The sequence below is a fragment of the Miniopterus schreibersii genome (assembly GCF_964146895.1).
Source record: "Miniopterus schreibersii genome assembly, chromosome: 4".
Classification (NCBI taxonomy): Eukaryota; Metazoa; Chordata; class Mammalia; order Chiroptera; family Miniopteridae; genus Miniopterus; species Miniopterus schreibersii.
The window spans coordinates 81,187,567-81,210,003 of NC_138105.1; the positions used below are offsets into that span (position 1 = coordinate 81,187,567).

The following is a 22,437-nucleotide window of genomic DNA, read 5'->3' on the forward strand; positions in this document are numbered from 1 at the left end:
TCGTGTAGAACTGAACTCTAACGTCACCCTGTCCATGAAAGTTCTCTTGCTATCCTTTTCCCCCCTACAAACCCCCACAGGACTCCAACCTCTAGGAGCTCACTGAGTGGTCTTTCTTGTTTAGAGTTACGTGGGTTCCCACATCTCTGTGCAGGGAAAATGACCTTCTGTCTCCTCTCTCCACAAAAGGCAGGGCTTTGAGAGAGTTCTGCCCTGGGTCCACTCTCTGCAGTGGCTCATTTCCACAAGAGAAGGGATCCCAGTCTGAGTGTTCAGAGCTGAGACACCCCACAGGCCATGGTTTCCTGGCATGGAGGTCTAGAGTCTCCGTGTTAGCAGCCAACCCTGTGTTCCCTCTTGCACTTCCTGGGCCCAGGCTCCCTACTGTTTCCTGTCCCTGTGCAGGGAGCCCACCCCAGGGAGACTGGGCCACACTCATGGACTCTGTCCCTCTGTGATGCAGTGGTTGAACGGGCTGTCCATCTGTGCCCAGGACCACCCCTTCTGGACTGAAAGCAGACAGGAGTAAAAGATGCGCTCTACTAGCTGTCAGCAGAGAGACCTGCACGGGAGGGAGTCTCCACTGACCAAGCTGTATTCTATAGGCCCCTGTGCGTGCACGTCTCTTGATGGGGCCCCTCCATTAGGACGAGTGGCAGAATACAAGGACCAACACTGCATCCTCGGTGCCCAACAGCAGGCCTTTCTCCCGGGGCTGTGCTTCTCTCCCTGCACAGAGGAAGGCCTCAGTGACCACCTGTTGAAAGGATTGGAATGGACTCTCTCCCTGGTCACTCATCTTCTCCTTCCTATCATTCCTGTGTTGGCCTCGCTTGTCAGAATGTGCTCCTCTGGCTCCATGTTTCCAGGGAACCTGGGAACCTGAAGTTCACCTGCAAACCTGCTCGGAATGGGGCGGGACCCCTGAGGAAGGCGGCCCAGGTCCAGGACGAATCGGAAGGTCTCTCTGTCACACTCACATTGGGGAGTAAGAATCGGGATCTATGTTCCTGGTGGGGACAAAGCCCATTTCTCCGGAGCAGGTCGACTTCCCAATGAACCACTGAAGCCCGGGGAAGACAAAGCCGATGACCTCGACGCCTTCCCCCTGGCGGAGCTTCAGTTCATCTTTCTCTTCCCTCTCGCGGCCCTTCCAGGCCTGACATCTTCCTCTGCCTGCGGGAACAGCACATGGTCAGCTAAGCAAGGCAGGAGCGCTGAGCCTCCCACTGACTTTCAGGGCAATATGAAGGGAGGGGCCCCACACTTTAGAATTTCAAGGACCAGTAAAATCACCTCCCTCCAAAAAAATAAATTTGCAGGAATGAGGTAGGGTAATTGACATGGGGTACACAGGGTACATGCGCAGACACAAACATACACAGAGAGAGACTGCCACAATGAGCATGTACGCATGGGTGCTTATTTCATTCACTTATTCAAAAGATACGTACTAGGTACTCAAGATTAATTCCACAAAACTCTAAAGGGAATTAAAAACTTTTTGCCCAGAGATTGAAAATGGGCAGCCGGCTGTAAAAGGTAAGATTTCCTTCTTTTTTATGGCTGAGTAGTATTCCATGGTGTAAATGTACCACAGCTTTTTTATCCACTCATCTACTGATGGGCATTCGGGCTGCTTCCAAATCTTGGCTGCTGTAAATAACACTGCTATGAACATGGATGGAGCTGGAGAGTATTATGCTAAGTGAAATAAGCCAATCAGAGAAAGACAAGTATCATATGATTTCACTCACATGGGGAATCCAGGGTAAAGGGATTAAACAAAGAAAAAAAAAGGAAGACTCATGGACACAGACGACAGTATGGTGATTGACAGAGGGAAGGGGGTGGGAGGAGGCAGAAGAAGGTAAAGGGCGGATAAATGGTGATGGAAGGAGACTTGACTTGGGGTGGTGAACACACAATACAATATATAGATGATGTGCCGTAGAATTATATACCTGAAATCTATATAATTTTATTAACAAATGTTGCTTCAATAAATTCAATTTTAAAAAAACAAAAAAACAAGCAGCCTGCTTTTCCCCGCATACATCTTTAAATCCCTGTGGTCCCCACCATTCCCTGACATCTTTCACCCAGGCCCTCATGCATGTGTTTTGCCTGCTCCTGCAGGCATCTCTATCTACAGCCCTGGATAGAGGCCTCTCGGTTCACAGGTGAGGAAACCTGCATGTACAGACAGTAAGGGGCTTCCCCAAATCCCGTCAGTAGCTGGGGCGAGACAGGAATTCAGATCCACTGACTCCAAATAATAATTAGGAAATTATTATCTCCCTAACAATGCTATCTTCAGCTCAGCCATACCAATCTGACAGGAGCCCGTCCAGTCCCTCTTCCTGGAAAGGCCACAGATTCCTGGATAATTCTTTAGGAACCACCTGACAATAGAGACATAGGGTTTGCAAACATGGATTTCAAAAAGTGAGGACAGTGAGCAAAGCAGTGCATTAGAACAATGACGATGGTGGTGACAATAAGTGTTATTATGACTTAGTCCAGTGCTGGCAGCATTTACTGAGAACTCACTTTCTATGGGGCACTGTGAAAAGGCGAGCACGCCTGGCATGTCTGTTGGCTCTGTAATCAGTGGGTCAGTTAAATGACTAACAAATGATCCCTTTCCATTCTCATGGTCAGACTCTGTCAGAGCTGCACACAGGTCCATGGCCGGGATAATGATAATTGCCACATGTGTATTCGCGTTTACAAAATCTTCCAGCAAGGATGCTCACATTTTAGTGTGAAAAACATCCCTTTATACTTAAGGGGAACTTTTATAAAATGCAGGTCCCTGGATCTAACCCTAAGAGGGTTTGAGGAGGGCCAGGGGGTCTAAATTTGCAGTAAAATCCCTGGAGATTATAATACAAATGGTGCCCAGTCCCCACATTGGGGACTAAGCAGTATATTACCCCTTAGGTACAATGCCCATCTGAAATTGAGAGTTGTCTCCAATTTCATTAAATTGTGCAAACCCTAACTGTTAACAAAAATAAAAGCGAAAAAAACGCCCAGATTGTGTTCCCTCCCTGGCAGCATGGATGTCTGGCAAGCCTGCTCTGTTCTGCATACACCTCGCTCTGCTCTGGGGCCCTTTCCCAGGAGGCGAGTGGCTACTCACTGGTGGAAAGGGACCGGCAGAGGTTCCAGGGCTGACACCGGCACCGTGCCCCGCTGACCCGTCACCAAGGACATGCCTTCCCACTCAGGCCCGCGTTCGGCTGTTTTCACTGAGATTAGCTCATCCTTGGAAAGTGTCAGACACTCGCCTTCCCTCTCAGCCGGCTGAGCCACGGCGCACATGGCTCTGCAGAAGAAGTGGCCTGTGGACAATGAGAAAAGCCCTTCCAAGAAGTAGCAGGAAGTGAAAAGGGGTCATCACACAATGGGACACTTCTCTCCACAGCCCAGACACTTTTCTTTCTGGGAGAAAAGTACACAGTTGGTCAAGGTGAGGGGGACACTACAGGAGGGCCTTGTGATCCTGGAAAACTGGTACCAGAAAAAAAGCCACTAAGAGGGAATTCGCTTAAATTAGACAGTGAAAGTGCTGAGTAATTCATGAGACTAAGGTTTAATTGGGACTTCACCTTGAGAAAGAATGAAACAAAAACTTATGAAAATATAACAGAACTTCAGTTATAACTGCAACCTCACGCTTAATCTTAGGGCTAGCAAAGAATAAATTGCGTTAATTCAGATGAATATAATTTTTCTAAGTAAATTTTATAGTAGCACAGTATGAAATTCTTTCCTTCTTATATGATTTGTGCAATGCAGTCATAAGGGGAATCATTTTTCAGACGATTCTGTGCAAGTCTGGCTCTCTAATGTGCCTGTGATGTCATCACTGCTGACTGGTCAGACGGAGCCTTGATCAGGTACTTCCTTGTACACAGACTGGTGGGAGTTTCAAGTGGTTCCCCAACATCCCTGTTCTTGATCTCATGAAACCTTTTAGGTTTTGCAAGATTTGCAATTTTATTTTATAATCAAATTATATCGTATGTTTAGACAAGTGATTCTCAATCTTGATGCACATTGGAATTACCTGGGCAATTTTCAAGCTATTCCAAAGCCTGGGCCCCACCTTGGGAGATGTCACTGGCCTGGGCGGGGCCCTGGCAGGGGCATCTTCTAAAAGCTCCCCAAGTGGTTCCAACATGAGACAATCAGTGAGACTGGCCGGCCTAGCTGTTCATGTGATGTCAGGGTTAAACTGAGAGAGGTATTTGGGGTAATATAACAGGTGGGTTCATCTGTGAATATTATGGTACTTGAATGGTTCTTGCCTCTTTTGTAACCTAATTATTTCAGGGACCTTGATAATAAACATCCAGATAAGACTTCAGTTATAACTGCGGCCTCACACTTAACCCCCACCCGGCTCCGTACTCACCTTCCTGAGTCAGGAGTGCCAGGTAGATTGTCTGCAGGTGTTTCTCATCTACAGACACTTGGACCTCTGCGTCCTCCACTAAACTGCAGTTGAGCCAGTCCTTGTGGTCGAAGAGAAGATGCTCCAGACACGCAGACACATAGCCTAGGAAGCCAAGGCCACAAGGCTCTTGAGCGACATGCCAGCAGCTGAGCACAGCGGAGGGTGAGCAAGCTCCCTCCTCACACGCCCGCCCAGACTCTGATCCCTGGCTCAGCCCCATTCAACTGGAATCAGAAGGGCATGACAGGGGTAGCTTAAAGATTTCCAGAATGAATTGATTCTTGTCAGCAGCTGCTGGGAAATACACGTCATTTTAAATGATATTTACCATTTTCAACACGTTTATGGTTCTCCATAAATGCACAATGAGATGACCAAACTCCATTACCTTTTCCTAATGTATCCACAGAGGACTCCCCAAGATGACAGTGTTGACTCTGGGGATTCCTGGCTCTCCTTTAAAGTTCTCCTGACCTGAGGCTCAAATTCCTGTCCCCCTGATGATGCAGTGGCGGGGGGGGGGGGGGGGGGGGTGCGCAAGAGGGTGTCTCCAGGGCCCACAAAGGAGACAGGACTTACTTCAATGTCCCTACTCTGACCCTCAGCCTTATCCATGCCCAGTAAGCTCTCCTGTGTTAAAATTCGACTAGAAACTGCAAATTGCAGAATTCTAACAACTGTGGGCAGTATTTTAAACACGCCAATAAGTGTGAAGTATTTGTATTAAAATTTTGCTTCTTTGGGGACTTCTTCTTAAGTGGCAAAACCCATCTCCTTGTACTGACTTAGGCCTTGTGTATCTCCTCCTAATTGTGCTTCTCGCACTTTGCTGTGCACACAAGTCACCTGGCACCTTGCTGAACTACAGATGCTGGTTCAGTAGGCCTGGGGTGGGGCCTGGGTCCCACCTTTCTAACATGTCCCGTGTGAAGCCAGTGCTACTGGTCTATGGAGTACATGTTGAAACTGAGGGCCTCTGACGGTCACAGGAGACGTGTGCTGGAGAGAACAGAAAAGCACCGCGGCTGTAAGAGAAGCCGTGAGTCTCTGCACAAGGCTGAGTCCTGTGCGAGTCTGCACAGAGTCCAGCATTTTCTGGGAAGTGTACAATGTGTGTCAATTCAAGTGGCCTCCGCTTACCTGATTTTGCTTTGCAAGTTCGCTTCCCTGTCACTTCTCAGTCTCCGTGGAGAAGGCAGGTGAACCCACCGTCCCCGGCAGCAGGACGGTGCTGTGCCCAAGAGCCTCCCGACCTTCCCGACAACCTTGTGGCCGAGGCCCGTTCGCAGGTAACTCCTTCACCCCTTTCTTTTAGCTCTTTTCCAGGGATATGGAATAAAGTATCTGGGACTTTGCTATTTTAAGCAGCTACTTTGAATCTTACTCAAGACTGGTTCCTTTTTGTAAACCATCAAGTTCACATCTATCTAAGTACTTTGAATTTAGTCCATTTGCCAGCTGATTGTCAAATAAGGAAGTCTCTGCCCGAACACAAATAAGTGCTGCCCCTGGCATTTTAGAGTAATAGTTGATCTGTGCTTTCAATTTAGTTCAGGCATTTTGTGATATTTTGAAAGTTAACTACCTCTTAAAAGGGCTCTACCTCTTTTAATTATCCGAGTCTAACCAAGTCCTTCATGTCAAGCCCTCCAGCTTGGCTGACCTGTGGGTAGGTGCTCTTCCGCCTGCCTGTCCCGTGCCGTACCTAAGCTCAGGTAGGTGGAGAACTTCCAGATTTCCTCCATGGTCTTGAAGGTGATGAGGAACTGGGCCTGCTGGGACTGGATGCCCACCAACCTGGCTGAGAGGTCCTGAGGAAAGAGAATGGCAAGTCAGCTAGATGACAGTGTCCTGTTAACAAGCCCACGTAAGTACAAAATGCTCTGTATGCATTTCTCGATTGTGGCATTGGATTTTATATCACACACACACACAAAAAGGAAACAACGTGAATGTCCATCACAGGAGACTGGTTAAAATGAGTTATGGTTCATCCAGACAATGGGATATTATGACATCATGTGGCCATAAAAAAGAATGAAGAAATTCTTTTTGCACTGACACATCCTCCAAATATATACTGTTAAGTGGAACAATGGCAGTAACCAAACAAACGAACAAACGGCATAGAACTATGTGCAGCAAAAGCTACCTGTTGTGTAAAAAAAAAAATGTTGGAGAGGGAAGAGAAATTATGGATGGCACCTTTGACTGTGAATCTATGTCTACTGATTATCTTTATAAGCTGGCGAACAGAAAAAGCACATAAAAATAAAAATCATCCACAATCTCTCCTCCTAGAGACGCCCAATATTGACACTTTGGTGTATTAACTGAGTCTTTTTTCTTATAGATGAGTTTCTATGTAACTACTTTTATATAAATAGCATCAAGTTATTTAAATTGTTTTGTAAATTTTTGTTACTAAACCACATTTTGTGAACCATTTCCCATGTCATTAAAGAACTGACATTATTTTTAACGCTTACATATGCCATTGTTGTATTAACATTCTTAACATTTCTTTGGGGTTGGACATTTGAGTTGTTGTAATTCTTTTTCAACATCCGAAACAGCACTGTGATGAACATCCTGTACAGAAACCTTCGTACACGTCCTGGATTGTTTAGAACCAAGTAATTTCGAGAAGCGTCCTTGGGAATGCAAGGATATGCACATTTTCAGTCCTAAAATGCAGGAGCCAAACAGCCCTCCAAAAAGGCTGTGCCCATTTACACGCTCACAGACAGAGCAAGAGGAGGCCTGCCAGCCCCCCCCCCCCCCCTTTATTTAATACCTGAAAACACAGGCCTGAGTCACTGCCCAAACTTGGTTTTCCCCTAGAATCTGTCTCTGCTGCTTGCCCAAGCCTCTGAAGTTGACAGTAATGAGTGATGATCAGAAAGTCCCTGTCCCCCTAGGCCAGATCCCACCATCAAAGATCAACTCCTGGATCCCTGAACTGGGAGAACCTCGGGGAAAGAAGAGGGCAGAAGGATCCACAGGAAGAGCCCCTCGCTCAGCAAAGTCGGAATTCTGGTGTCTGCCAAGCAGGCCCCAGGAGGCCAGGTCCTTGGAGGTTGAAGATCCTAGTAATCAGGGAAAAGCTGACCTACAGAGAATTTACTAATTGTCAAGCACTTCACCAAGAGCTTTATGAGCAATGCCTCCTTTAACTCTCACAATGACCCTAGGAAAAGAGAACAATTACAACACTTAATCCATTCTAAAATGCACAGCTACTACATTTAACCATTTCTCAAACAAAAGATAAGGAAGCATCGCATCATACTTTATTGGCAGCATTTATTTTCTTTCTTAGAGGTGAACAAAATAATGGTGCACTTTATAACCCAATGGCATTTCAGATTTAATAGGAAATGGGATTGTCTCTGTTTTATAGTCAAGGAGGCCCAGTCAGAGGCAGGTTGAGCAAGTTGCCTGGGGTCACCTGTGAGCGTGCTGCACCCTCACTGGATCCAGCCGACTCTAGGCCTCAGCCCAGCAGACCAGCTTGCTGAGCCAAACCCAGCTCCTGCCCATGCCCAAAGTGACTCAGATGAAAAGAAACTCTGCACACTTCAACAGCACCTACACTAAAATTGGAACGACATGGAGAAGATTAACATGGCCCCTGTGCAAATTCGTGAAGCATTCTATTTTTTAAAAGAAGAAACTCTATGGTGCCAGTTAGCAGCTAATGCTTCCAAGTTCCTGAATTCTGAAAATTTTAAAACAAAACCAAAACCACTCTATTGTTTATAAGTGATGTACTATGTATGGGGCACACACCACCAACTGAGCACCAAGCCGCTCTCTGCAGACACCGTCTCATTCACTCCTCCTCACAGAACAGATGTGGTCTTTTGTTACCTGACAGGCTAATTGTATCAAATGAATGCAGAGACTAAAGTATACTTAATAAGGTAGATATTATAATGATTCCCGTTCTACAGAGGTTAAGTAACTTGGGAAGATCATACAACAGGGGCAGATGTGAAAGGAAGTTTTCTCTGACTCTGCAACTCCAGGGCCTCCCCCAGCCTGAGTTCCTGCCCTCCTGTTGAGCGGAGGGGTCATTCCTTTGTTCAGCCAGATGTTTTGTAGAGGGCCCACTTTGTTCCGGGGCGGGGGTGGGGGAGTGTGGGGGGGTGTCCTAGGTGCTGGGAGCCTGCAGCAGCGGATGCACAGCTCACCTGAAACAGCAAGCGCACCTCCTGGGTCTCGTTCTCCAGCGTCCAGAGCCGCCTCCTGGCTGCTTCCTGCAAGGGGCCATTTACACACCTCCTGGAGCGGCTCCTCACGCTGAAGGAGAGCGTCAGGTCTGGAAGAGAAGAGAGGGAGGAGGCTGGGGCTGCAATAAGCGGCAGGAAAGAATTAGATGCGCGCCAGTGTCTCTCACACCTAACCCCCGAACAGGCGTACTCATTAATTACAGATTACGGGCGAGCTTAATGAAACTCAGAGCACCTCCTTTAAACTGTCCCCCAGAAAAAAAATGCTGAATTCCAGGAATGCTTGGGAACCCTAGGACCTGGTGCACTTGGGTTGGTTATTTCTGCTGAGAGCCAGGTGTATTCCTACGCTGCCTGGCACTGAGGTGACAGTGCCAACACTGTCACTAAACATTCACTAAACACATTAAGCACTAGCTGTAGAACCAGCCAGGATATATATCCTTCCTGAGGATAACTTCTGAAAGTTTAGAACTATTTATATATTTATGAAAATGTATTTATATATGAATATATGATATATAATACATATTATATCCTTTATGCATTATACATACATAAGTCGTCTCTAGCCTGTCTCTTTCTGATAAGCATTTATTGTTTGTCAGGGTAATGGGTTAACTATTAAAATTGCACATTCACTCATCCAATACTGTGAGCAGACACTGTTTTAAGCACCAGGATACAGCAGGAAACTAAACACACATGGTCCCTGTTCTCATGGAACTTGTATTCTTGGCCAGTAACCAGTTCCATGAACACAATAATTTCCGATGGAGAAAAGTGCTATGAAAAATGTAACAGGGTAAAGAGCAGAGTGATGGAGTTGGAGGGTGGGGCCCGCCTTTGGAAAAGGCCACACTTAGGAGGTCCACCTTATAATTGCACTTTGCCATGTGTCTTCTTTAGACAATAAGTAGCAATGCTGTTAATAATTATCAAACACAGTAAACCAAGACGGTGCTGAGCTGGATAATCGCAGAAGTCTCTCTTCTGGCCCAAGCTTGCCAGGGCCGTTGTAACTTCCTGAGCACATCAGAGACGGCCCCTATCACACTGGCCTGCCTGGGTCCACAGGGCAGCCCTGGACTCCTGCCTTTGAAAGGCGTGTCTTTTTTCTTCCTCAATCCTCACCCAAGGATATTTTTTCCATTGCTTTTCAGAGAGAGTGGAAGGGAGAGAGAGAGCAACATTGACATGAAAGAGACACATCGACTGGTTGCCTCCCATATGCGCCCTGGACCAAGCCGGGATCCAGCCTGCAACCGACGTACAAGGTACGTGCCCTTGACAGGAATTGAACCAGAGACCCTTTAGTCCGTGGGCCAAAGCTCTAAGCAGCTCTAACCATTAAGCAACCAGCTAGGGCTGAAAGGCCTGTCTTTAACCCAGAAGTCCTGAACGTGCTGTGGCTTCAGACCAGCCCAGGTACAACATGCCCAACTGACCTGACATTGGTGTGAACTTCGGTGGGATGTTTGTTCCCTTCGCTTCCTCCCTGGCCTGTGTCCTAATCTCATCCAGGCTTTCCATCGTCAGCAGCCCAGGTCCACCCCTCCTCTGTCTGGTAGCCTCTCTGCAGCTGGTCTCTAGGAGGAGGGGAAGCCCCAGGGGAGGGGTGACACAGACCTGGGCTCAAGGGTTGGCTCTGCCCTTGCCAACTGTACCACCCTGAGCTGTTAATCACCTCTCTATGCTTGGCTTTTCTCATTAGCAAACTGGCTTTTAGAGTACCTACCCCACGGGGGTTTTCAGAGACTTACTAAATGAGGTTATGTACATAAAGATTTTGTTCAGTGCCTGGTACATACTAAATGTTCACTAAACACATTAAGCATTAGCTGTTGCCCTTCGCAAACCCCACCCCCACCCCAGTGCTCCAGCAATTACTGCTCTCACTGCCCTCATCTGTCACACCAGAAGTTACCTTGACTGAGTCTGTGATTACTTTTTACCCAAATTGTCTCTTCTGTCCTTGCAAAACCTGATGCAAACTCCCCCCTGGAATTTCTCCCATAATAGCCCCTTCAATGTAAATCCCCTTGCCACACATGCACATGAATCCCTGGATATGGAACTCGAAAGACCAGGATTTAAATAAGCAAACTGCTTTTGAGATCTCCACCAGTGAGTGCTGATACTCAGAGCAGAGCCCCTGGGTCCACTGCGGGATCCTCTGCATCACCAGGTGGGGGGATGAATCAGGTTCACCCTCGGTCAAACGGAAGTGCATTTTGTCATTTTCTTAGTCCTTCTGAAAACCAGTCTTTTAATCATGATAATGTATCTGATTGATTCTGTCTGCAACTCTTCCTTATGAAGGAGAGCTGGCAGAGGGAGCGGAGTCTCCCCTTCTCTCTCTGTGACCTTCCTGGAAACAGCACCCTGGCAGAAAACACCGAAGGAGGAACAAGCTCAGCCTCGGCTGATTCGGTTTCACCTACACATTCCCCTCGTTCACTGGCCTTCAGGCACAGATAAGGCAAAGCGCTGACTCCGCTGTGTTCACGAACCAGCAGATGGTGATTCAGCTTTTGGCGGGGATGGTCTGGCTGACAGGCAGATAAGCAGGTTGACACAATAGGAAGAAATGAAGGGTCAGCTTTTGCTTATTGTCAGCCAAGCAGTTTGACAGAACGTGAAATCAGGAAAAGAAAGAACCTGGTACGACACTGACACAATGTGGATTTGCATGGCTTATGTCCTTTAGAACACTCGTCATTCAAACCTTGTTCACAAGCCTACTCTGTCTGCCGGAGAGAAGTATGTGTTTGGAGGGGGCACAGGGCATCGTGGTTCTGAACAAGGACCGGGGTTTGAATTCCTCTCTCATCACGTATTCGCTGTGGCGGGGGGAGGTTGCCTCCCTCTCTGAGACTCTGTTGCCACCTTCAGAATGGGGAGTTTGGTGCCACCTCCTAGAGGTGAGCATGGGATGGGAAGAGCATACAAAGTTTGCCCTCAAAAACGGTCCCTCTTACTACATGACAGAAGCTGAGTCTCCTACAGGTTTATCCTCAGTTTCGGGTACAAGGTTCAGCCCAGGGGGAGCTCTCTCTGGTGACAACTCTCCCTTTGCCAGCTTCACTGAGGTCTCTGGAGGGGAACCTTGTGAGGGGCGTGTATTGAGAGTGAGATTTTTTTCTCATTAATTTCAAAATCTTTTTCTGCCTCTGAAAGATTCATACAGATGCCCTTCTGGTCAGCCAATCACCTCACACATCCAACCCTTTATTCACATACTCATTACTTCAATGAATATTTATTGAAAACCTACCATGTACAAGTACTGTATAGAATACAAATGTGACCTCTAGATATTTATTCAACTATTCCTGTATTTATTTACAACATTTTCTGAGCACCAGCTATGTACATGTAATTCTTTTTACCGTGTAGAACACATAATTATTTTTTTAAAATTACCCCCGACCTTCAGCACTTTAAAATGTAACCAATGATATACTTTTGTTAATATAACAAATATGTATGGAGCTCCTAATATGTGCCAGACTGTGAAGAGCTTTGAATGTCAGCCTGAGAAGGTTTAACTTAATCTCGTAGACAATAGAGAGCATTGGAAGATTTGTGAGCAAGTGAACGTCACTGTCAAGGTCGTGCCTATAAGGATGCATTTTGTAGTGGTCCTAAAAACGATAAGAGGGAAGGAGCCTGCAGGTGGGAGAGACAAGGAGGTTACTGCAGTATTCTACAAGGAAAATGTTTTTTAAATAGGGTTTATCTTTGGGGTTTACATACCTGGAGTCATGTTCTGTAGCAGGAAACATTTTTCCTTGTCTTCAGGTGAGGCTATAAACTCACTCGATACGGCTGGGTCCTTGGAAAGAGTTTCTTTACCTGGAGGAGATAAAATGAAAGATCACTGTGAGAGTATAAGCAAGTTATAAGCAAGGCTTGCAAGTTTTTGTCAAGTGACAATTTTTCTCCAGGGCTGGTTGCATGGGAGAATCCTATCACTATTGCCTTATAATTATTTAGTACTCAACTGTTATCCAAAACACTGTCACACATGCCATCTCAATCATGCAACAGTCAGGGTGTCCCCACTTTATTAAAATAACAACAGATTTCCACCCACAGGTCAGACTGAGTCCCATGGCACAAGACACTGAAGGTACAGAATCTGTGCTGAGCCAACAAGGTCATTCTAGATCTGACTACAGCATGGTTTCAGGTCAGTGGGTGGATAATAGAAGCACTGGAGCTGAACCAGGGAGAGTGGCATCATTGGGGAGATGGCTGGGGCATGGATGCAATGGCCCTGAAATGTGTGATTGTCCCCAGACTGTCCTTCTGTCTGCCCACTAAATAGAGTCCTGTATGGGGCGTCTCTCGTCCCCAGCTCTCCAAATGTTCCTGTCTTTGAAGCTGTAGAATTGGAATGAAAAGAAGATTGTGGCACAAACCAGGGTTAGGGAGGAGGCTATTTTGATGGCAGAGAGTTGAAAAGAGAAGAGAGTGCAGCTAAAAAGCACGAGGCAGTAGATATATATATATATTTTTAAAAAGAATAGAAAGGAATTTCACAAGTATGGCGGTGGAAAGTGGCCTACGCGAGAACTCAAGTTCTTAACACATTACTCTGTTCTTTTGTCCATGACACTGCTCAAGGGGTCTGAGTATTATGTTACCTGGTCCTGAAAAGAGGGGTTTGCAATCTTGGCAGCCACTGTTTAACTCATTTAATGCTCCCCGTTTCTTCACTTGTGCAATGGTGGTGGGCCCGAGTCCAGCAGACCCACCGGGTTTGTATTCTAGACAGTCGCTGCTGCTGCTGCAGCCCAAGCATGAAGCGTGACAGAGCAGCCAGGCTCCATCCAGTTGCTGCGGTTCACACCAAACCCCAATCCTCATCTTGCTGCGTGGAGTCTCTGCCTCCTTCTGTGCCTATGCAGCGGGGTTTTGAGATCCAAGAGGAGGACCTTCCATTTCTTACAATGAAAAGTTAGTACTGTTTAGGTGATGAACCGAGAGAATGAAATGGGTTTGGGCTTGAATAGGCAGAAGGAGGGGCCCACCTGCTCACAGCTCGGCGTCCAGTAAATCTCGGGAGGCTTCAGTGCGGAGAGCTAAGCAGCTTAGCTGCAAAGCCGGCGATAATGAGCTCTGGTTGAACAGAATCATTTAATAGCTCTGCCCCCAGGAACCAAAAGTAACTGTAGCAAAAGGGCACTGGCTTGGGAATCATGAGACAGGAGGTTGAGCACCATCAGATTCTCCCATACATTGGTTAAGTGACTTTAGGCAAGACAGTCCATGTACGCATTTTTTGAGATTTCACTTTTCCCACCCATAAATGAGGGATTGATCTTAATTAGTGCTTCGCAACACTGGCTGCTTATGGGAAGCACACAGTTGCCTAGCCTCATCTCTATAAATGCTGAACTATGTAGTCTGCAGTGCAGCCCAGCCACAGGTATTTTTTTTAAGTTCCCCAAATGCTTCTAATGTTAGTCAGCATTAAGAACCATATGTCCACATTGGTGGTTTTCAAACTTTCACGTGCATGTGAATACCAGGGGATATTAATAAAATGCAGATGCTGCCTCCACAGTTGAAAGCCTGGGGTTCTGCATTTCTAACGTGGTCCCAGGATCACACTTGGAGAGGCAGCCTGTGGTCCTACTCTAGGACAAAGTTTGGAAACTGGTAGACCAGAAGCCACAGGCTACAGAAAACCCATAAACATTTGTTTTCCTTTTTTTTTCTTCCCCCTCTACACAGTGAATTTTAAAAATTTGAATTGCTTGACGTCACTTAGAAATCAGGATATTTTGCATAACTCTGATGCTTGGCTTTGCTCTGAGAACTGGAAGATCTACAGCCTGAGGCCCTCATTCTCATGTGGCAACAGTCAGCTGAGGCTGAGTGGTTGCTGCCCCTCTACCGGGCATCTGTTCTCGGCCACCATGATCCCCACCCTGTCAGGTCACTCATTTACACTCAGCCTCAGCAAGCTCTGAGAGTGTTTCCGTTGTAGGGCGATGAGGACCCGTGAAGTGAGTCCACCTTGAAGGAGGAAGGCCAGGATGGTGGCCCTAGTTTGGGGAGTGGAGGGTGGGTTGCATAGCTCTTAAAAATATGTGAGGTTTAGAGCAGAAAATTGCACAGTTTTACACAACATGATTGTTTTGTAAAAGATACCTGTACAAAAAAAACTTGTAGAAAAATATAGAATTATCTGTATGACTTGAAGTAGCCAGTGATTTCCTAAACAGGATGGAAAAAGACTACTTACAAAAGAAATAAAGGATAAATTGGAATACATTAGAATTAGAAACTTCTGTTAATCAAAAGATGTAATTAAGAAAGTGAAAGATAAGTGACAGAGTAGAAGAAAGTACAGACAATATGTATACTCATCAAAGAGCTCAAATCCAGAATATATGAAGAATGCTAATCAACCTTTAACAGGTAGGCAACCTTCTAGAAAAATGGGCAACAGGCTTGAATAGGCATTTTATCAAAGACAATGTCCAAATGGCCAATAAATTTATAAAAGCTTTTTCAAGCTCATCAGAAAAATGAAATTTAAAATCACGATGAAACACAATTACATAGGCTGGCTAAAATGAAAAAGGCAGATGAGACCAAGTGTTTGTAAGGCTACAAATAGATGAGAACTCCATATACGGCAAGTGTGAGAATAAGTTTTGAAAATTTTCACTTTGGAAAACTCTTTGACAGTATCAATTCAAACTGAACATATCCATATATACACATGCATAAGATTCAGCAATTCTGCTCCTAGGTATATACCCAAAATAGTGCATACATATGTTCAACAAAATCCATCTACTAAAATATTCAGAGCAGCAGTAACAATAACAGCCAAAACCTGGCAGCAATGGAAATGTCCACCTATACTGGAATGGATAAGTGAATGGTAGTATGTACAATAAAATACAATGCAGCAATGAGAACAAATGAGTTACTGTCACAGGAAGCAGCAGAGATGGATATATTCACCTTATGACAATCCAACAAGCTGTACACATCTAACTTCATGCACAATTCTGTGTGAATGGTAAATTTTAATAGGAGTTTTCATTTAAAAATACTCCTGGTGCCTTTCTCTACCTCCTCTACCTCAGAATATCTAGGGCAAAAACACACAGACTGAAGATGTGTGTTTTTAATTAGCACCTTGGGGATTTCTGATATCCTCTAGCCTGCATAGTGACAGCCAATTCACAGGATGCCTTGGGACCCATGAGCCAAAGGCCAGCTCCTTGAGAAACAATAAAGGATCTGGAACATGAGAGCGAGATTTTAAATAGGAAGAGCAGTTAATAGTTACACAGGATTTATGGTTTACAAAGCTTTTTCACACATGGAATTATATTTCAACATGAAGGAATTTCAAGACCTGAGCTGGGTCTTGAGAAAGAATGAGACACTATTGAAGGCAGCAAAAAAACTAAACTATCATACAGAATAAAGTACTCTAGGAAAAATATGATTTTAATGACTGAAAGGAAATAACCCAAAAGGTCCATGGTGGTTCTTGCTGAGTCATTTTAAATGATCTTTCCTATACTTTTGTCTACTTTCCAAATATTCTGTAACAGGCATGCCTTTGTCTTCTAACACTACAGGCAGGTAAAGTGGTGTCTAGGAGCAAAGACTCTGCAATCAGACAGTCCCAGACTCAAACGCTGACCTCTTCATTAGCCATGTGACCTGTGTGAGCCCAGACTATGTGGTTCAGGTAAGGCTGACCCCATGCATCCCTAGCTCAAAAGTGGTCACATGACTCAAGCATAAGTGAAGTGAGCTCTCTGCAGTGCTATAGCCATGAAACCAAAGTTAAGCTGATGGAAATTGGTCGTAGGACCCTCATCAGCACTCTTAGGGAGGAGAAGATTGCTTTCCACTGAACTTGAAGCTGTGAATACGACAGCGTGGTGCTATGGGGCCCACCACAGGGAGAAAGCCTGTCTGAGGCTGAGGCCAACGCACTACAAGTAGAGCTTAGGGGAGCTAACTTCCTAATAACATCATTTGGATATCCTGATCAAGTCACACCTAAAGCAAATAACCTCTGGACTTTTCATTTATGAATCAATAAATTACTTTCTGGAAGCTACCTTCTTTTTTCTTATTATTAGAAAAAGTTACTAACACTTAATTCAGAAAACACTGAGATTTATTTAAAAACTGTCAAACTACTTTCCAAAGTGGCTATACCATTTTGCATTCCCATTAGCAACGTGTGAGAATTCCAGTTGCTCTATCTCCTCACCAATACTTGATTATATTGGTCTTTTTCATTTTAGCCATTTTATAGGTGCACAGTTTTGTCTCATTGTTTCAATGTGCATTTCCCCAATAACTAATGGCGCTGAGCTTTTTTTTTTTCATGTGCTCATTTGTCACCATATATTTTCTGAATGACAGTGTCTGTACAAACATTTTGCTCCATTTTAATTGGGTTGTTTATTTTCTCATTACTGAGTTATAAGAGGTGTTTTTAAAATATGTTCTGTATATAAGCATCAGATATATGGTTTACAAATGTTATCCCCAAGTCTGTGGCTCCCTTTTTATTTTTTTGGTACATTTATATGGGGGGGGGGGGTGGCAGGATTGCCAGTATAGAGGTCAGCAGGATAGGGGTGGACAAGTTTTGCATGCACATGAAATGACAGAGGCCAGCCTGTACGTACCAGAGAGGCAGGTGATCATGGGGCTAAAATTGATATAGTAGAGCCAGGATAGGGACAGTATTGTAAGGAAGGCAGAGGAATTAGAATGGAAACTGGGAGCAATAAGACATTCTTGAGTGTGGCAGTGGCTTAATGAAAATGGAAATTCTACCTGGAGTGACAAGGAAGCCAACTAAAAAACTGTTATGGGGCCCGGCCAGGTGTGGCTCAGCAGTTGAGCGTGGACCTGGGATCCAGGGGATCGGGGTTCAATTCCTGGTCAGGGCACACGCCTGGGTTGTGGGCTCGATCAATGACTCTCTCATCATTGATGTTTCTATCTCTCTCTCTCCCTCTCCTTTCCTCTCTCTGAAATCAATTAAGATATATTTAAAAAACAAACAAAACTGTTATGGGAATTCATGGGTGGGACTGTGAGAGTGTGGACTGTGATCTTGGCAAATGAAAAATGGGGATAGAGTGAATGACATATTTTAAAGTAAGAAAAGAGAAGACATGAGTATGAGACGTATAAATGAGGAAGAGGCAATAATTATAGAAAATAAATGCTAGAAGGGATTTAAGAGATCACTTAGTTCCACCCCTAATTTTATTGTTGAGAACCTAAGGCCCCGAGAGAAACAGTAATTTGTCATGCAGAAAGTCAGTGACAGAGTCCAGGGCCATACAGGTCACTGGGTGCAGACCTTGCTGCTTCCTCTCTATTAACCTGACCTCAGAAATCTGAGGTCTAAAGTCTCTAATCCAGGAAACATCTAACTCACAGAAACTTGCTGGAAATGAGAATCCACTCCCATTTCTCCTCTCTCATCCTCAACTTTAAGAAAAAAGCTAAACAGTAAACATTTCCCTACATGATTTTTCTCTCCACTCATATATTTTTTCCTCCTGTACCACCAGCAGTTTTATGGTGCAAGCCCACGTTGCACTTATAGGTCAAATTAGAACTACAGCTGCATCTGTCTACATGGATATAGCTTAGGTAATAATGCCGGGGGGTGAGGGAGGGGAGGCAAGTTGCATAATGATATCATTTTGTTAAAGTTTTAAAAATCTTCAAAAGGATTGTTTTTTTGGCAATGGGTATGTAATAAAAGCCCGAAACCACTGAATTCATGCAAGTGACTGGCTTTGGGGAGAGAAAGGGGGATGTGCTTGGGAAGGACTGCTGGGAGACCCTAATTGTATCTGTAATGTCTAGTTTTTTCAAAACGTAAGAGAAAGAGAAAGAAGTTCTGAAGCTAATATGGCATAAAGTAGAAACTTACTAAAGCTAGATGGGCTTATTCTAATATTCTCTAATACTTTGAGCATACTAATAATAGAGTTTTCTAAAGTTCAAATATGAAACATCATTTATTATTGTTGGCATTCACCTTCAATCTCCTATTATTATACTGATGATTAATATTTACCAAAAGGGTGCAAGGAAAGTTAAAAACACTGATGATCAATACAGGCAAATATGTCTCTCCCACGCCCACGGTTTAAGGTGTAAGCCTGCCAAATTTCTTCAAGAATGTGTGGGAGATAAGGGGAACATGCTAGAGGCTTTTAAATCGACAAACTTTGACAGGGCTTGCTCTGTAGTCCTAAGTGAGCAACTGTAGTTTATTAAACAATGGCAAGAACATTTAAGGGTACAGGAAGTTAGCAGCGATGATGGCAGTTGACCAAAAACTCACCCTCTCACCATGTGCCATCAGGAGATTTATGTGGCAAATGAGAAACCTCACAGGGAACGAATGCTGCAGGCAGCATCCCCACATGAGAATGTAGCACTCCTGGTAGCGTCAGAATCGACCTTAGTCATTGTGTCACATGGCAGCAAACCAGCTGGGCAGCCAGCCAGGGCTCCATTTCTTCAAGGACCTTCTCCTCTGCTGCCTCCCTTGCCCCCGAGGACCACTGATCCTCGCTGTTCACTCCCGCTTGAACAGACACAATGGCAGAAGCAGCCAAAGGAGCGTGAGCACAGACTCCTGCTCCAGAGGAGTCAGGAATTAGGAAGGAGGGATGCTGGAGTGACCCCTATCTGCTAACAATAAAACAGCCCACAACTACTGAGGGGTTATCAGAAGCCAGACCCTGTGCTAAATGTTTGAGATGAGTTATTTCATTTAACCCTCACGAGTGCTCCATGTAATAGATACTGCATTAAGTCCAGTCTACAGGCAGGAAAACTGAGGCTTGAGGAATCGGGTGCAGAAATAAAATGAAGTGACTAGAGTCAGGATGCTAAATGACTAAAATCAAGTAGGCTGAGGTATGAGGAAATGGTTCTGTTCTTGTTTTAATGAGCCTGGGAACCTAAACTTTCCAGTCTTGCGTCAATACACAGATATTCATCAAACCTCCAGGTAACCTTCTGGTTATCCCTGAAGGACTAAAGAAAGACTGTTCACACATCCAGACCACCTGACATCCAATATCCAGACCACTGGTTATCTAGAGGATCAGCATCCAGGACCAACCCAGAGTCTAAGAATGCAGGACCGAGTTTTCTCAAGAATTGCTGCTTCAGACCACTCCTGGTATTGCCCAGTTGTGCTTTCAGTTTGCAAACCCTAAGACCTTTGAATAAATCTATATATTTTTTATTTCTAGCCAAAGCCTCCTGTTGCATTTATACTCATTCAACAGATTCAAAGAATATAAGAGACTTGTCCAAAGTCACACAATCATTAAGTCGCTTTAGGATGTGTCTCAGAATTTGTTCCATTTTCCTAGGATCAATAGGGGCACCTAGAAGGGGATGTTTATATCAGCTGGCCTCAGACCTGCAACACTTCTACCAACCACCCTAGGAAGAGGCCCTGACAAGGATGGAGAACAATACGGGGGACGTCATTAAAAAGCCTCAATAGAAATAAAAAGCAAGATGACCCTTGGTGAGAAAGTGAATCTAGGACGCCAACCAATTACCAATAGCAAAATCAGGTAGACCGATAAAATAATGGAATGATAGTGTTGAAAAACTTTGAGGATGTTTTCTTCAATATTGGCTTGTCTGTTTGAGCTGCAGAATTCTTTTACATGAAATCTTGGGCTGAAGGACAGGACACCAAACAGAAGCAGAGCTGCTCCATCTGAAGTTGGAGGTCAGGGAGCAGGAGCAGAGGTCCCGAGAAACCTCCACAGGCCAAGTTTATAGCCCCCTCGTTTTACAGGTGAGCAAACGGAGGCCTAGAGAGAGAGCATGATGTGCCAGGGCCATAGAAATGTAATTAATGTAGCTAATAGTTATTGTACTTAATTAACTGTGTACCAGGCTGTATTAAGTGTTTCACATCTAGTCTTAATCGCCACCACAACCCTATGAGAAAAACACAGTCATATCATAAAATCTACACATGAGGAAACTGAAACAGAGCGGTTAAGTAAATTGATCAACGCAAGTCAGGGAACTGAGGTCAAAGCCAGGCATTCTGGCCTCCAAGGCCAGGTGATTAACCGTGATGATGCCTGCCTCAGTGGCATTGTTTGGGGGTTTGTTTGCTTATAATTTTTAGATCCAGGGTGACGTTTGTCTATGAGCCTCTCCCTGCAGGAAGTGCCTAGGTGCCCAGGTTGGGACTTCAAGCAAAGCAAGCAGAACACGCCTACCTCCCGTTCACTCTGACATTGCTGAGCTCAAGTAACAGGACTCCCGGGGGGAAATCATCTGTCAGAGAGTAGGAAGCCTTGTCTAGAGGTTCCCCTGGGCTCCCCCTTCAAGGAACCATGGCAGTGATCCAGGGAGACATGGTATGCCAACTAGGGTTAGGAATGGTTCATCCCTTTGTGTGATGCTCCCCAATGCAATCACCCCCACCCCGAAACCACTGCTCATCCTGATAAATCAGTGAGACCACAGGGCCTCACCTTGGTCCTACTCTGAAGAGAAGTAAGGAGCTTGCATTAGGGTGACCAACCATCCCGGTTTGCTTGGGACTGTCACAACTTTAGCATTGACTGCACCCTGGGAGAGTCCCCCATCCCAGGCAAACGGGGATGGTTGGTTACCCAATGTCAAGTCTCAATGACTTGGTAATTTCTTAGAGCAACAACTCTCCGTGGCTTCAACTTGTCGTACCAAAAAAATATATCACACTGTAACAGGTAGAAGGCAGGAAACGGCCTGTTGTGTTGTTTTTTTCCCCAGTAACAGCAACCCTGACAAAAATAGGATTTGAGGGATGGAGGCCAAGTTTATGACCACTCATGGGCCCCAAGAGGAACTCGCAGCCCGAGCTTTCTTCCTGACCTGGGGAATCTTGGGAAGAGAGGAAGGAAGGGCTTAGTCACACCCTGGGAGTGGCAGCCAAGAGTAGGACTAGCTCCTAGCAGAGCAGGCTTGCAGCCTCTCTGTTCAGGAAAAGTAGATGCTTCCAGAACTTTCAGCCCTTTTTACAAAGTCAGAATAACAAAGAATGACAGTGGGAGGGAGGAGGGAGCCAGAAAGTACAACCATCTCCCTGTCTTTAGAAGAGCAGCTTCCCCAATCCAGCAGACCCCTGAGCCTTCACTGGACCACCCACCTCAGCCAAGACAGGCCAGGGCCCCCCAGGAAACTCACCTGGGCCCCAGGACAGACTCGGCTCCCTGGGGATGCAGAAGCAGCCACCCATGTGTTCACCATCCTCCTCGGGCGAGGACCCTGGGAACACCAGCCAGAAGAGCACTGGGAGGAGAGAGCCTCCCCACGGTGTTCCTCCTCCCACCTACTCCCTGGCACATGAGGGACCAGGGCCCCGGCTCAATGCACAATGCAGCCTTTGAAATCCGGGCTGCAGCAGGAGGCCCAGGGAGGAAGGGAGGGGCTGCCCAGCCCTCAGGCCCCATAGCCCGAGCACTGCCAGGCCTCAGCTGGGAGCAGAGCTCCTCCCTGCCTCTCTGCAGATCGCTTCATGCCTATCAGGCTGTGGCACATTCCTGGCATTCTAAGACTGAGATATACAGTTTGGTTCTTGTGGGGGAGGCCAGGGCGGAGGAGGAGGGCAGAGAGCATCCCAGGAACCAGGCTGCTGTTCTTGCTCCCTCGCTGGCTGACTTGGCCCACACT

At 45.6% G+C, this 22,437-nt stretch overlaps 1 protein-coding gene across 1 annotated transcript in view; it reads right to left on the bottom strand.

Moving 5' to 3' along the window:
• The window catches only part of SH3TC2 (SH3 domain and tetratricopeptide repeats 2), a 43,567-nt gene extending 21,424 nt beyond the window's left edge, over positions 1-22,143 (bottom strand). The window contains exons 1-8 of the mRNA XM_081137011.1: positions 21,952-22,143; positions 12,463-12,561; positions 8,665-8,792; positions 6,174-6,279; positions 4,427-4,570; positions 3,149-3,350; positions 2,332-2,405; positions 981-1,176 (exon numbers count right to left, since the gene is read on the bottom strand). Of these exons, the coding sequence (XP_080993137.1) occupies positions 981-1,176; positions 2,332-2,405; positions 3,149-3,350; positions 4,427-4,570; positions 6,174-6,279; positions 8,665-8,792; positions 12,463-12,561; positions 21,952-22,003 (1,001 nt within the window). The 5' untranslated portion in view covers positions 22,004-22,143. The remainder of the gene's footprint in view (positions 1-980; positions 1,177-2,331; positions 2,406-3,148; positions 3,351-4,426; positions 4,571-6,173; positions 6,280-8,664; positions 8,793-12,462; positions 12,562-21,951) is intronic.
• Positions 22,144-22,437: the final 294 nt, after the last annotated feature.